This window comes from Ochotona curzoniae, unplaced genomic scaffold (assembly GCF_017591425.1).
Source record: "Ochotona curzoniae isolate NIBS_2020 unplaced genomic scaffold, NIBS_Ocur_1.0 contig_64, whole genome shotgun sequence".
In the NCBI taxonomy this organism is placed as follows: Eukaryota; Metazoa; Chordata; class Mammalia; order Lagomorpha; family Ochotonidae; genus Ochotona; species Ochotona curzoniae.
In genome coordinates this window covers 40,720,677-40,737,140 of record NW_024466502.1, presented here as the reverse complement: position 1 = coordinate 40,737,140, position 16,464 = coordinate 40,720,677, and the positions used below count along the sequence as shown (strand labels likewise).

At 41.6% G+C, this 16,464-nt stretch overlaps 1 protein-coding gene across 2 annotated transcripts in view; it reads right to left on the bottom strand.

The window, feature by feature from the left end:
• DNAJC15 (DnaJ heat shock protein family (Hsp40) member C15) overlaps positions 1-16,464 on the bottom strand; it is a 72,656-nt gene that overhangs the window by 28,826 nt on the left and 27,366 nt on the right. The window contains exons 2-4 of one of the 2 annotated variants that reach the window (XM_040991360.1): positions 13,759-13,766; positions 4,509-4,560; positions 3,454-3,527 (exon numbers count right to left, since the gene is read on the bottom strand). In XM_040991360.1, coding sequence (XP_040847294.1) covers positions 3,454-3,527; positions 4,509-4,560; positions 13,759-13,766 — 134 coding nt within the window. The remainder of the gene's footprint in view (positions 1-3,453; positions 3,528-4,508; positions 4,561-13,758; positions 13,767-16,464) is intronic. The other variant, XM_040991359.1, reaches the window with a different exon arrangement.

Genomic DNA, 16,464 nt, shown 5'->3' with positions numbered 1-16,464 from the left:
TTTTGGAGGTGCATCATTACATGGATATCTTTGTCTCTGCCCTTCAACTTAAAATATACAACCTAAAAAAAATGAACTTCTACCATGTGTCACAAAATATCCCAACTAAATATCATCATGCTTAGTGAAGTAAGCCAGTCCCCAAAAGACAAATTCTGTATGTTCTCTCTGATATGACAGCCTTCATGAAAGGACAGAACAAGCATATGGGTAATCAAGTACGTATTGTCATAGAGGAACTGTATAATGGAGATTAGCCAACTGAAAAGCAAAGATACACTGTAGTACGTGTTTCTACTTCTGAATAAAGAGAGGACTTACAACAAAACAGTTAAGTATACTTGGCAGTATGATGCTAGATGTTCTAACTTTGCCTACATCTACAGTGCAATGACACAAACAGCAGGGTTAAAACTTGTAACTGTTACTAACAGACCATACTGTGACAGGAGTGTTACTAACATGGCAGGCAGGGCGAGGAACAGTTAATTTAGGGAGAGAAGAAGGGGAGAGGAAACTCTATATACTACAAAGCTATATCATGTAAGAGTATAAGAAAAATTTTCGAAACACCTATAATCAAGAGAACCCCTCCCCTCAAAGAAAGAAAAGAAAAACAACGCAGTTCCTATGGTTTAGAAAGCCAGAAGCAGCTGCCTCCAACAGAATAAGGTTGGCAGTGTTTGCGAGTGTGGAAATGCAGGAAAGCTGGCATGCAGTTCCTGAGAATGAGCAGGTCAAAGTCCTCCTCATCAGGAGTTAGCTGCTAATTGGTAGCTAACAGTGAGAACATAAAGAAACAGAGAAAAATTTAAACTATTTACCACCCATGCATTCCAAATGAAAAAAACAGGCAGCAGTCCACAAAATGAGAAAACACAAAACCAGTATGAGAAAGATGAACACAGTGGTAAAGCCTCACAGGTTAGCACTGCGATGTCGCGGGTTAATCCACCACTTAGGACAGCAGCATTCCAAATGGTACGCCAGTTTCCATCCCAGCTGCTTCATTTCTAATCCAGCTCCTTGCTAAGTGTCTGGGAAGCAGTAGAGAACAGCCTAAGTCCCTAGGCCCCTGCCACCCCCATGTGGGAGACCAGACAGAGTTCTGACTCCCTGTTTTAGGCCTCAGTCTAGGCCACTGCAGCTATCTGGGGCAGGCACCAACAGATGGATGATCAATTTCTCTTCCTGTCACTCTTTCTTAAAAAAAACTAAACCCCAAAACACCTACACAAAATCTCCTCTAGGGGGAAAAAAAGAAAAAACCAAAAACATAATAAAGAATAGGAATTAGTATGTGCTGCTGCAAGCAAAGCCACTGCTTGCAAAGCCAGCATTCCATAAGGGTGCCAGCTCGAGGGCCAGCTCCCCGCTAATGCGCCTAGGGAGAGCAGCGAGGGTGGCCTAGGTGCGTGGGCCTCTTTACCCACAGGGGAGAGCAGAAAGGAGCTCCAGTTTCCAGTGTTGTAGACATCTGGGAAGGAACCAGCGAATGAAAGAGTTCGCCCTCTTTTTCTCTCGATTTGAAAGTCAGTGCAGAGTGTAAAGGAACCTTATAACTGGGATTTCAGCCTTGAACTTTTTCTCCCTGAATGACAAAAATTTACCGACACATGATTACAGTTACTATAGACTTTTTGTCAGTAACTAAACAGCTTAATAATATTTAGAAAATCAAACACTGTAAATTCCATGTTTGGGATTCAGCAGTATTGAGACAAAGTATGCACAATTTCATTTCTCAGTTTCCCAGGAGTGATTAATATTTAATTGTTTTTAGAAAGTAAATCTTCACTGAGGTATAATTGTCATGAAGAAGACATCACCATATAATGAAAAAGGCAGATTTATCAAAAGTAGCTTTCTTATTCAAGGCCCCAAGGACAGGGGCGAGGAGATGTACTTTTTGTTGTCCCTGTTTTCACAACAAAATGCAGACTTTACTGTTCTTTGAACTACCCTCTTGCTTCTATGAGACTACCTGACAGAGTAAATTGTCTCATCTCATTCTTTCTTTACAATGTTAAATTATGTAGGCCACAAAGTTTGGGAGTTTTCTCTTTAAGGTATCTATAATACACATATCTACTAAAGATCAGCACAAGAGAAATGACTTCTGAAATTCTCCCCACTTATTCTTTACAAACACATGGGAAGTTCCTTCAAAGAACCGTGTCACTGTGTGCGTAACGATTACTCTGGTTCAAGCCACCATCAGCTGTCACTATCTCAATACACTGGCTGCTTCACACAGCTTCTATTTTGGCTCTCTCTAGTCCACAACTCTGCGCAGCGATGTGGGGAAGGCACACAACTCTGAATACAAAGTGTTCCCTCTAGGGAGTGTATTCGGAGAGGGGTGAGCTGTGTGTGAAGAGCAGCAGTCTCCGGGACAGCCTCCCATGCCAAGGTGCAGATCTCAAGCTGTGTCCTCGGACTGACCGCCTTCTTTCTGGGGACTACAACAGGCTGCTTTACCCATCATGATTTGCCTCAATTACGCTTGCTGCTTTACTTCTTGCTATTTAATGTGGTGCACTATGACAACGGCTGCAGATCACCAACCTAGGCACCACCATCAGTCACTTATGCCATGAATAAAATAAACCCATGTCTCTCAACAGGCTCTGGGATGCTGGTGTTCCAGTTAAAGTAGTTTAACTTACTGTAGCGCAACACTGGCTTCTCAAATTTTGATTCCTCATTTATATACTTCAAAAATTTTTTTCACTAAAATAAATATCTTTTAGTTCCACCATCCACTAACATTCCGAATTAACTTCTTGTTTATGAAATAAATACTGCATTGCCATTCATTCTCAAATTGCTGTAAGCCAAGCTGTTCTGTCCCAGTCTGCTACTGTTTCTTGGAAGTCAGTCATGCTGCAGTGCTGTTGTGAGTTTTCTTTGTATTGTCTGCAGTGGTCACAAACCACAATTCACACTGTACATGCTTAGATAATCCTTTCACTCTTCCCTTGCATGCAGCTCACCCGTGCAGCCACAGTGCTGCTAGATAGTAAAGCCCAGCAGGATTCCATGGCTGGAATCTTACTCTGAGACGGCCAGGTGTCGTGGTGCAGGTAGGCTAGCTTAGGATTTCAAGATCAAATAAATTCTCGAGTCAGCACCATGAAGGTAAAAATCATTTCTATTTTGTTCATCAGCGATTCTGGCAGAGGCTGATATACTACACACAAATCAAAATAAATTATCTAGAAGCTGATGTAACAGTACTAACCTAAGCATAATAATCTGACATTAAAACAAGGAATGGATATTTAAAAAAACTTAAATGAAATCAATTGGACAGACTCAGCAATGGCACAATGCAGGAAGTTAACTCTGATATATTCCGGAAAAATCTAGCCCATTTACTGGGTTGCTTTTAATACAACGTACAGGTAAAAATCAACATGAGTTTTCTAAGTGAAGCCGTATTTCACTCACCGGAGTTGAAATCTTCCTTGCTGTTTCTGTGAATACTTGTTCTAAAGGTTTCCAGATCTGAAATGCGTAGCGACCTAAGTGGTAAAATGAATAAAAGCAAACATGTCTCATAATCCAAGTCAACAACTTCAAGATGTTTAGCACAGTATTTTTTTTTGATAGCTTATATACACTGTGGCAATCAATACTTCAATATTCTCAAGAAAACTTTATTTGTAAAAATTTATTGAGCAGGATAGAATTTCACTTTTAGTACCACTCTAGAAAACAAATGCATCAATATTCGCTCATTAGTGTATACTTGTAAATTTGTAATATTTGTGTATAATATATTCATGTTATAGATGACAAAAATACCATCTTAGTACTCTTTCAACAATAAGCTGCACAAGGTGGAGGAATCCACCATGGGGGAAGGGTTGGGGGAGGGGGAGGGGGAATCCCAGTGCCTAAAACTGTCTCACATAATGCAATGTAATAAAAAAAAAAAAGTAAAAAACAAACAAACAAAAAAATAAGCTGCAGAAAAAAAATCACTTTGTTTAAAAGGTACTCAAGATACTAATTATTGTAAAAAATCAATCATCAGCTGACAAATGATATTTGTGGAATATAGAACCTAGGAATGCTTTCAATGGAGGTAAAGTAAAATGACATTAATTATTCCTCATGTCTTGGACTGCCCCAAAATGTGTCAATGTAATTACATTTAAAAACATGGGAAAATAAAGGCATTCTATCAATTATACTGCTTCATATTAAGTATCCTTTATTTTAGAGTACGCTATAGGTCAAACTGGAAAAAAATATTCCAGTAAGGTCAACTACTCTGGGGGCTGATTTTCCTAGTTTCTGAATCGTTAGTTTTTCTTCACTGTATTTAGATTTTGCATCACAACAAGTGTTTAGTAACTCTAAGTGCTGGAGAGCATGACAGGGAATAACGCCAGAAAATCAAAATCCTCAGAAAGCGAAGAATCTATTCATGAGTCAGTACAGAGGCTGTTTGGAAACATTTGTTCAACATGTATTGACATATTCTTTATGCCTCTTACCTGCAAATGCAGCAGCTGCAACGCCCAATCCTACAGCTATCAAACCTCTTGCCTACAGAGGAAAAAAAAACAATTATCACAGTGTCACACACTGGGCTTGAAAACTAAGTCACTGTTAATGAGAATAATTATGTTAAACAATACAGTCTATTCATGCTCTACTGTGAAGAATCAAATTAAAAAAAAAACAAACTATAGTGTATACAAGATTAACTCAGCCACTTAACATACCAGTTAATTTTCAGTGAACTGAAATAATTGTGGTTTTTCACTTTATTTCCCAAATTAGAATTCATTCTAACCAAGATTTAATATTATCAGTTGCTAAAAAAAATTTACAGCAATTATTTTAATATTGGGTTAAATATTTATCAGCCAGAAAGACATTTCTTCCTCCACTATATTTTTTAAAATATTTCTTTTTATTGGAAAGTCAGATATACCGAGAGAGAGGAAGAGCTTCATCTGCTGATTAACTCCTCAAGTGTCCACAACAGCCACAGCTGAGCTGATCCAGAAGCTCTTCCGGGTCTCCCATGCGTGTGCAGGGTCTTAAGGTTTTGGGCCGTCCTCAACTGCTTTCCCAGGCCACAAGAACGAAGGGAGCTGCATAGGAAGTGGGGCTGCAGGGGTTAGAATCGAAGCCTATATGGAATCCTGGCACATGCAAGATGAGGACTTTAGCTGCTAGGCTACCACACCGGGGCCCTCCACCACATTTAATATTTGTAATATTCAGTCATTTGCTATAATTTACATTTTAATATAGATTTACAGGGCCCAGCACAATAGCATAGCGGCTAAGGTCCTTGCCTTACATGCCCGGGATCCCATATGGGCATTTTAATCTCGGCAGCTCCAATTCCCATCCAGCTCCCTGCCTGTGGCCTGGGAATGCAGTCGAGGATGGCCCAAGACTTTGGGACCCTGCACCCTCGTGGGAGACCCAGAAGAGGTTCCTGGCTTCGGGTTGGCTAGGCTCCAGCCATTGCGCTCACTTGGGGAGTGAACCATCAGATAGAAGATCTTCCTCTCTGTCTCTTCTCTCTGTATATCCGCCTTTCCAATAAAAAATAAATCTTAAAAAAAAAAAAAGATTAGATCTACATTTAGAGAAAAAATTCAGACATAAAGCTATTTAATTCCTATTTTTCTAAACTAATAAAGGGCCAAGAATGCAGAACATTAGAAACTAAAGTTATGAGCTGATAAAAATTCCTTTCTTCTTCTATCAAGTGAGGAATTCTCATTTTTTCCACACATATTTTTCCTACTCCTTTGGATTTAGGCTTCGCTGTGTTACGTGTTAACACAGGATGTAAGCAGAGTGATGTGTACAGGTCCCTAGTCCTTCAACAGATGGAGAAACATCCCTTCTTTTTCTATTTCTACTTCCTGCTGCCTAGAACATACACACTACACCAAGAGCAGCCCTCTTGCATACAGGAGCAGAAGGATGAGCTCAAAGACGACTGTGTAATCACAGTTAACAACCCCTGAACTGCCTCTATTTTTTATGAGATAGAAAAAATAGCCCACTGCATTTTGTTGATAGGCACTCACAGCCAAAATAAATTCTGGTAGGTACAGAGTTAAGCGGAAGTCCAAGATGGCCGAACAGGGCAAAGACCTGCTAATTCTGGCACGGAAGGATTAGTGAGGAAGAGGCCGATGGAGCACGACCCCAGGTGACAGGTGCAGGGAGCTCGGCGATGGAGAAGCTGCAGAGGATGCAGAGACACTGTGAAATGGCATACACAGCTGGACAGTATGACACTGGCTGGATGTGCTACTGGCAACTGGAGTTCTCCTGCAGAAAGGTAGCAGGAACAGCCACCAGAGCAGTGGGTGACGTTCCTGGACAAGAAGCTGCAGGAGTAGCTGATCCCATGTTCAAAAGCAAGCTGAGATGGAGAAGTGAGATCCAGGACAAGGATGCGGAGGGGTGTGGAGGGGAGTGTTTTGATTCCCTTCCCCCTGCAGAGCAACTGAACCAGCAGCCAGTAGGTGCCATCTTGGCGGGGACTGGTTTCAAACAGTCAAGACTTCACACCGGGATCACAAAATCCCCTGACCTGTGTGCACTGGCTTGGCAAGAATGCACACTTGGCTTTCCATAGCCCAACTGCCTGATCTTATATCACAGACACATTTCACTGGTCCACTCAGGAAAGAATATCCATGTTCCCCACAGACATACCATCTTGTAAATTCCATAAAATAATCATAATAATAAGTAGTCTGTGTTATTCACTAAACTAACATCTCACAGGTTCTGGCAAGAAAAAAAAAGGGTCCATGTTCTCAACTGGCTTCACTAAGAGTCTTCATTAGGGTCCGGCAGCATGGCCCAGCAGCTAAAGTCCTTGCCTTGAACGCGCCCCGGGATCCCAGATGGACGCCAGTTCTAATCCCAGCAGCTCCACTTCCCATCCAGCTCCCTGCTTGTGGCCTGGGAAAGCAGTCGAGGACGGCACAAAGCTTTGGGACCCTGCACCCGTGTGGGATACCCGGAAGAAGTTCCTGGATCCTGCCTTCGGATCGGCATAGCATCGGCCGTTGTGCTCACTTGGAAGTGAATCATCAGACAGAAGATCTTCCCCTCTGTCTCTCCTCCTCTCTGTATATCTGACTTTCCAATAAAATAAATTTTAAAAAGTCTACACCAGAGAATGAGCAGAGAACCTTGCAATAATCAGTAACTAAGAAGCCCACCCACAGACCTGAGGTGTAAGAACACAGAGAACTCACAGCACAGAAAAACACAGAGGCAAGGAAAGGCCTCTCCTGCATAGCTGGAGCAGCCTCATGGAACGGAGCAGAGCCCCAGCGGCACCTAGGGAATTCTGTGACAGCATGACTGAGGACAGCAGACAGCTGCAGCTCAGGGCACACAGAGAACTGCACAGATCCCTTGTGTGGTACTGATGCTGGCACGGCTGGGCCTAAGAGCTGCCACCACATCCCCGGGGATGTCAACCACCTTGGGAGAGCCAAAGGGCACTTACACTCACAGTCATGATCACTACCTCCTCTGTGAGGGCCAAAGACACAATCCATCAAGACCAACCTGGGTATCACCCTGGACTCTCACCTCGTGCTTGAACACTGATCAGAGTACATGGCTCACTTCCAGCACATACCCCAGATTACAATTTAAAAAAAAAAAAAAAAGAACAGCTGCTCCATTAAACCACAGAGACACAAAGCTTGAAAACAAAGGCAAACTTCCAAAGAAAAACACAAAACAAAAAAACCCATAAATCAGAATTGAGATGCCCAACAGTAAACAGGATCATTGAGCAATATAAACAAAGGTTACATGACTAACCCAAACGAATACACACTTTGCTTTTAAAAGGTGAAGATGAAGATATTAAGGAACCATCTGAAAAAGAATTAAATAGGCTATTCAAAAATAATGAGAAGCAGATGCAAAACTTAAGAAAATCCAAATAAGGCACAGCACAGTAGCCTAGCGGCTAAATCCTCATCCTGCACATGCCAACAGCTCATGTGGGCACTGGCTGGTGTCCTGGATGATCCACTTCCCATCCAGTCCCTTGTTTGTGACCTAGGAAAGCAGAGCATGGCCCAAAAGCCTTGGGACCCTGCACCCGCATGGGAGACCAAGAAGAGGATATGGGCTCCTGGCCTTGAATTGGCACAGCTCCAGCCATTGCAGCCACTTGCAGAATGAGCCAGAGGATGGAAGAACTTTCTGTTTCTCCTCTCTGTAAATCTGTCTTTCAATAAAAATAAGTAAGTCTTTAAAAAGAAAAAAAGAAAATCCATATAATAAATGATTTTCACATAAGACTGGAATACTGAAGGAAAACAAAACTAAAATATGAGAAACAAAAAATTCATTGTGCCAAATAAAAAAATAGTGGAAAACCTTAACAACAAAGTTGGCAAGTCAGAAGAATTTCTAAGCTACAAGATGATTCTTGGGGGGAAAAAAAAAAAAAAAACCTCACAGCCATGCGAAAAAAAAATTACAATAATTGAGTAAAACAAAGCAAAATGTTCAGGAATTATGTGATATCAAACAACCAAACATGTGTCTTAGAAGCTCCTGAAAGCACACAAGGACAGATTGGGTTAGAAGGCCTGCTCAGTGAAAAATACTGAAAGGTTCCCTGCTATGGATAGAGAAAGTGGGATCCAAATACAGAAAGCACAGAGAACTCCAAACGAACTTCATCCTCACCATGACACCTCACAGTCAAACTTTCCACAGTCAAACAAACAATTCTTCAACACACGTGAGAAATCACTGATGACCTTGGGAGGATCTCCAGTCAAACGTATAACTGACATCTCACCAAAAACCTTACAGGTTAGAGAATGGAGAGACATAATTCAAGTTCTAAAATAAAGAAACTGCAAATCCAGAATTTTATGTCCAAGCAAAATACTTTCCAAAAGAAATCAAAACAATTTCCCATCACCTGACCAGCCTTCCAATGGTACTTCATGATATACCACACACAGCAAGAGAGAACTATAGCCAACGCAAAACTTCCCGGCAAAGCTAAATGCAAACGTAAACCAAACAAGGAAATCTTTTGTTAAAATGTACGACCAAGTTACTGCCTCTCAACAATGTTTTTCAATAATAATCTTTATCAAAGATAGCCTAGTCTAAACTCTCCAATCAAAAGGCATACTGATTTGATCAACAAACAAGATCCATCTATCTGCTGCCTACAGGAAACATATCTCACCAAGAAAGGCACAGACTAAAAATGCATGTAAGTGGAAAGGAAAAACAAATGGGTATAGCCAATCTAACATCAGACTGAACAGACTTTACCACAAATACTACTCAAAGAGATATTACGTGATGACCAAGGAATCAATTCAACAAGAAGTAATGATTATAGCAAATGTATACGCACTCAATGCTAGAGCACCTGGATATTTGAAACAATTGAATGGATCTAAAAGGAGCCATACACGCCAATACAGTAATAGTGGGGGGTCTCAACACTTCACTATCATCAATGGGCAAGCCTAATGGTCAGAAAACTATCAACCAACCAAGCTTACCAATACCATGAACCAAACGGACCTAATCAATATCTACAGAACACTTCATCCCACAAAGAACACACATTCTTTTCATCAGTTCATGGAAGCTTCTCCAAGATAAACCACATGAAAGACCATAAAGCCCTCGCAAATTGAAGACGTGAAATCATATGAAGTGTCTGTCTGAATAACCAGGGTCTAAAGCTTGAAAACAACACCTTAAGGAACTTCAGGAAACATGCAAACACATGCAGCAGCTTGGCTCCAAATGCCTGTCTCAATTGAGTCCCATGTAGGCCTTCAATGTTTATTCCATTCTAATCTCCCAAAGATTTTTTTTAATATAACACTTATGGAACCAAATTATAGCTAGATGTGTGTTCTGTCTCCTTTAGTTTTTCCAGTTACAGACTTTATTTAATTTCAGTTCATTTCAAAAGGCAGAGACAGAAAAAGAGGCAAAGACAGATTTTCCATCTGTTGAATAACTCCCTAAATGTCTCCAACAGCTGGGGCTGAGTCAGGTAAAAGGAGGCCAGACTCAATGAGGCCCCCCATGTGTTGGCAGGAACCGTGTGATGAACCATCTCTACTGCTATGGGTCACAGAAGAACACTGGAATTGGAAGCATACCCAGGAGCAGAACCCAGGCACTGACATGGATACAGGCACCCTAGGCAAGCATCTCACATCTCTGCTCAATGTCCAGTTCAGTTCTTTACAGTCTCTTAAAAACTTAGTAACATCCATGGATAGTCTCTCCAGAAAACAAATGCAACAGAGCAAATGAAATTTTGCATGCAGTTCAGAGGATTCAAACACTTCCATTACACCCTTTAGTTTAGAAGTCACAACATAAAAAGGCAGGGTAAGAGAGGAGACAAGGAGTGTCTACTACCATATATTTCATTTTTTATCCATTCAATAAGAAAAATGCTGATTCATTAGTAACATGAATTTCTACTTTGAAGACTAACTTCAAAAAAGAAAAACACCATAGACTTTTCAATCTTTAACAATCAACCACTACACCAAGGTGGGTCATGGGAATAAAGACAGGCATTAAATATATCCAAATCACACAATCAAACCTTGCTGATCCACACTAAAAGGACAGAGGATATCAGCTAGAGCTACTAAGCAAGGGAAAGGGAATTAAAAGAATTTAAATTGGTAGTGAGGAATTCAAATATCCCTGTTTACAGATGACATGATTCTACACATAGGAGAACCAGAGAGTCAGTCAAGAGACTGTTGCAACTCATAAGAGTCTGGCTACAAACTGAACATACATCAACGGCGCTAGTATACACAAGTAACTCCATGCCTGAGAAAGAATTCTTAAGTACAGTCCCCTTTAAGATAGCAGAGATAGATCTAACTGAAGATATAAAGACTTCCACGACAAAAATTACAAAGCATTTAAAAAAGGAATAGAAAAAGACATTAAAAGATGGAGCAATTTATCACATTCCTGGATCAGCAGGATCAACATCATCAAAACGTCCATAATACTAAAACTATACAGATTTGACACAATCCTATTCAAAATCCCAACAACATTCTTCTGAGAAATAGAAAAGACGACAAGAGTTCATGTGCAAACACAAGGTTCCATTAGTAGTGAAAGCCATCTTGAAGGATAAAACTCAAGCTGGAGGAATCACAATTCCAGACCTCAAGACATACTTTGGAGCAGTGGTCATCAAAACAGGCTGGTACTGGTACAGAAACAGGGAAGATCAATGCAACAGAACAGAAATCCAAGGAGGGAGCCCACACGTGTACACCAACTGATTTTTTTTTTTAAATAAGGGTATGTGTCTTTTAATTTAATTTTTATTTTTAAAAAAATTTTTGGAAAGTCAGATATAGAGAGATGAGGAGAGACAGAGAAGATCTTCTGTACATTTACTCTCCAAGCAACCTAAATGGCCGAAGCTGAGCTGGTCCGAAGCCATGAGCCAGGAGTCTCTTCTGGGGCTCCCATGCGGGTGCAGGGTCCCAAGGATGTGGGCCGTCCTTGACTGCTTTCCCAGGCCACAAGCGGGCAGCTAAATGGGAAGTGGGAACACTGGGATTAGAACCAGCAGCCATATGGGATCCTTGGTGCATACAAGGCAAGGACTTTAGCTGCTAGGCTATGCCTGAGCCCACCAATTGATCTTTGATCACAGAACTAAAAATATCCAGGTCAAGGTTGGTCTCTTCAATAAATGCTATTGGGGCAATTGGACAGCAGCCTGCAAAACTAAAAAGATCCACCTCACCTTACGCAAAAATCAGACTGTAAGTGCATCAAAGACCTAAATCTGCACCCAGAAACCATCAAACTATTAGAGGAAAGCATAGGAAACACTCTGTAATACCCCAGGCCTTGGTATAGACTTCTTAGAAAAGTCACCAAAAGCACAGGTAGTCAAAGCCAAAATAAACAAACGAGACTATGTCAAACCAAGAAGCGTCTGTACAGCAAAGGAAATAATGTGAAGAAGCAACCAACAAAATGGCAGAGTATCTTTGGTCCCTTATTTGTTTTGTAATGTGCAATGTCCAGGATGTACAAAGAGCTTCAGAAACTAAACAGAAAACAACACTGTGGGGCCTGATGTGGTAGCCTAGTGGCTTAAGTCCTAGCCTTGTATGTGCTGTGATCCTGGGAAGCAGGTACCCTGCACCCATGTGGGAGACCCAGAAGAAGCTCCCAGCTCCTGCCTTCAGATCAGCTCAGCTCTGGCTTGGCGGCCACTTGGGGAGTAAATCAACGGATGGAAGACATTCCTCTCTGTCTCTCCTCCTATCTGTACATCGACTTTCCAATATAAGTAAACAAAACTTAAAAAAAAAAAAAAAAAAAAACCTGTGAAGAAATGGGCAAAGGAAAAATGAGCGTTTTTCAAAAGATCAGATCCAAATGGCTAATACACATATTTTATTTTAAAATGTTCAGGCTCCCTAGGTATAAAAACCACACTGAGATTCCATCTACATCCATTGAGACTAGTTTTCAGAATTCCACTAACACCACCTGCTAGTGTGAATGTGAGGAGAAAGGCAACCTCTTTCACTGTTGGTGAGGGTATGGGATAGTACAGCCAGTAAGAAAGTGAGTATGCAGAGTGTTAAGACTACTGAAAATTGGTAAAATATAGGACCCAGCTATCCCACTTCTGGGAATATATCCAAAGGAAATGAATTTTGCATATGAGAAAGAGACCTGAAATCCTGTATTTACAACAGCCCAATCTGCAGTAGCAAAGACATGGAAACAACCCAGATGCCGGTCAAAAGAGGAGTGAATGAAGAAACTGTGGTACATCTGCTCCATGGAATACTACTCAACCATTAAAAAAGAATGGAATTCTACCGTTTGCAAAAAATGGTCCAACTAGAGACCTTTATGTTCACTGAAATAAGCCAATCCCAAAAGGACAAATATCATATGTTCTCCCTGACAAAGGGCAATCTTCATGCAAAAGGCAAGATCGACAGACATAGAGGTAAACGAACATATACATTTAATTGATGTAGAGCAAATGTAGAGACTGACATACCAAGAAGTGAAGATACAGGGCAGTATGCATCTCCATTCTTGAATAATAGGTGGTCTCCCAATGAAACTGCTAAATATATCTTGACAAATGCATGCTGGACTACCATTGTCTACACCTACTGTATCATGATACATTTGAGGGAGGAACAGGGAGGGCTGAAGGGGAAATCCCTGAGCCTATGGAACTGTATCTTCAAAAGTAAAGATAAACATTAAAAACCCTTACTCATCCACACTAAAACAACAGAGGATATTAACGTGACTAATCAAAAACCCACTGGGACTAAAACTTCATTTTATAACAGGTCTGTAACTGAATATCTAACCGTACATAATTACTTCAATATTAAAATAGTTTGCCGTTCCAGTATACAAAATAACGGTATTTTCGAGAGTTGAAATCAAGCTGAAAGTAAAAAAGTCAAATTATGAAAACTATGATAACTGGAATTTCTACTCTGGAATACAAAAAGAAGTCTTCACAAACTTTTTCTGGGAACAATAAGACTGTTGGGTCTATAAACATTTTAAAAGTCTCACTGCTCACAATAATATGACTTGTGTCCTAGGAAATAAAACGTTATCCACTACCTAATGTTTCAGTCCCTGAAAAGCCGCAGGTATCTCTTCAGAAAAATGTACTGAGTTGTGCAACAGTACCAACCTCTCTCAGTCCCTCAGATACACAAACAGGGAAGATGAACTGCGTCACCTAAAATATTGAAAATCAAACTTAACATTCAATCTGAAGCCTGAGTAACTCACTCATTCAGGACTCCCAAGACATCTTTACTTGACCTTAATTTCACAAGCAATGTCAAACACACCGGGGTCTCCGAAGAGCCCATCTTTCATCTGGAGTAAGCACATACGTATCAGAGTTCCAGCAGCATGTTTTCAATTAGCAGCACAGTATTATTACTGTATTATTGAGAAAAATTTGCATATACTCTATCTCTATGCCATTTTTTACTTACTTAAACTTCAGTATGACTTCTGGGGTTAAAGGGTCCTTTCGGTTTCTTTTCTAGATACAACACTGTATTTGCTCCAGTTACAAGCAAGTTACACTTCAACTTTTGAGTGCTTTTAAAACAATGATGTTTTGAACTAAACCGTAAGAGAGAAAAATGACAACATAAAGGGGAAAATGCTGAGTGGTTAGCACAGTGGAGGGGCAAACTAAGCCTCAGCCTGCAGCGCCAGCATCTATGGTAATTTGGGCGCCAAAGCCCGCCCTGGCTGCTCCACCTTCCATCCAGCTCCCTGCTAAGCGGCCTTCGCAAACAGGGGAGGACGGGCCAAAGCCTAGGGTCTCTGCTCCCATGCAGGAGACCAGGAAGAAGTTCCTGGCTTCAGATGGCCTCAGCTTCAGCCATTGCAGTCACTTGGGGAGCAAACCAATGGGGAAAGACATGTTATTTAAGATTTACTTTTAATTTTTTTTTATTGGAAAGTCAGATATACAGATAGGAGGAGAGACACAGAGAAAGATATTCCATCTGCTGATTCACTCCCCAAGTGGATGCAATGGCCAGAGCAGCGCTGATCCAAAGCCAGGAGCCAGGAGCTTCTTCCAGGTCTCCCACACGGGTGCAGGGTCGCAAAGCTTTGGACCATCCTCGACTGCTTTCCCAGGCCACAAGCAGGGAGCTGGATGGGAAGCAGGCCTACTGAGAATAGAACCAGCACCGAAACAGAATCCTGGAGCCTGCAAGGTGAGGACTTTAGGTGGTAGGCTGTAATGCCGGGCCCTGGATGACCTCTGTCTCTCATGCTCTCTGTAAATCCGTGTTTGCAGTTAAAAAAAAAAAAAAAAATTCAGCTATACTAATACTTAGTTTTTAAAAGCAACTATAATTTTCTAGGCCTACAAAAGATATCACTGGACACATTTTTCTTTTGTCACATAAAATTAGGCTAACATACTTTAGCTGTAAAACAAGCTTATTCTTCTATAAATATGCACATTCTGTTACAACCGGCTAAGCCTGGGCCTTGGGAACAAAGACCTATATGAGGAAAACAGGGAACATAATATCCTACTTACATCCAAATTAGAAACTCAACTTTCAGAAATCTTGTCATGTTCATGGAAAACAAAAATGATTTGTAATCACACAAAAAATATTTTTATAATATTGGCAAGTTTTAAAAATGTATGACCTCATATTTGTCAAAGATGTCTAAAACCACAGTTCTCATTGTGTCCTTCTGATCCACATGCATTTTTTGGGTTACAACATTTCCAGGGATATGTATAATAGCACTAAAGACACCACAGATGGAAAAATCTGAATGAAATCTTTGGGTTCACAATGAGCCATCACAGGAAGCAGTTCTTCTAGGCTGCCAATTCCAGTTCAAGACAAGTGGCAGATCCGCACTCAGTAGCATCCTTGCAGAAGCAGGATATCTGATGTCTGCTGATCCTTCAACCTTGGCAGCTTCATCTTTGTCATCCTCTCCAAGTCCTCTTTCCCGTTCCACACAGCTCTTAGTATTGTAAAGTTTCTCTTTTTTCCACACAGCAAGCAATAGCATCCTTGACCTAGCAGCGTAAGGGGTACGATGCTCCCACTGGTGAACATGTGGTCCAGACCTGGGGGTTGGACAAGCTGGGAAAAGTAGCTCCAACAGCTGGCAAATGTGTCAATTGGTAATGGAACAGAGTGGACAGGGCAGGACTGAGCAAACCTTAGCCCACAAGCAAAACTAGAGACCAGGATGGAGCACAGGTCATGCCGAGCTAGGCTCTTGCACCTACAGGTCTGCATGAGCCAGGGATGCTAAGCCACAGTGTCTAAGGCAGAGGTCGGGACAGGTGAGGGGCTGTGCCAAGCTGAGTCAGAGCAACCACTGGCATGCATGTGATCTATGGCTGGGAACAGGCCCAGTAGGTGAGCTAAGGGGACAACCCTAGCCGAGTAGAGGTTCCCATCAAGGGGCACGTGGCCTGCAATGTGGGCTGCGTTCTAAACAGGAAATGGTTGTAGTCTCCCTTGGCACAAGTATGGACTGGGATTGGATGCACCGAGCCAGGCCAGGCCCCAACACCCTCTGGTGTCCTGGAGAAGCAGGGTAGATGTGCGATGGACTAGGAAGGTGTCAACCCCTACTGAGCCATGTGTGAGCCATATGTGGATATGGACGATCCACGGCTGGGCTGAAATATCCAACAGCAAAGCCCGGTTTGGGTTGAAGGCCAGTCAGGAAAAGCCACTGTTCCTGCTATGACAGAAGGTGAACTGAGTAGGGCTGGCTCATAGACTCATTGATATGCATGAAACCTGGCATTGGGAGAGGTTCTGATGGAGGAGCCTGGGCAACTCCTCTGGCAGGACACAGACCCGGCAGGTAAGTGCA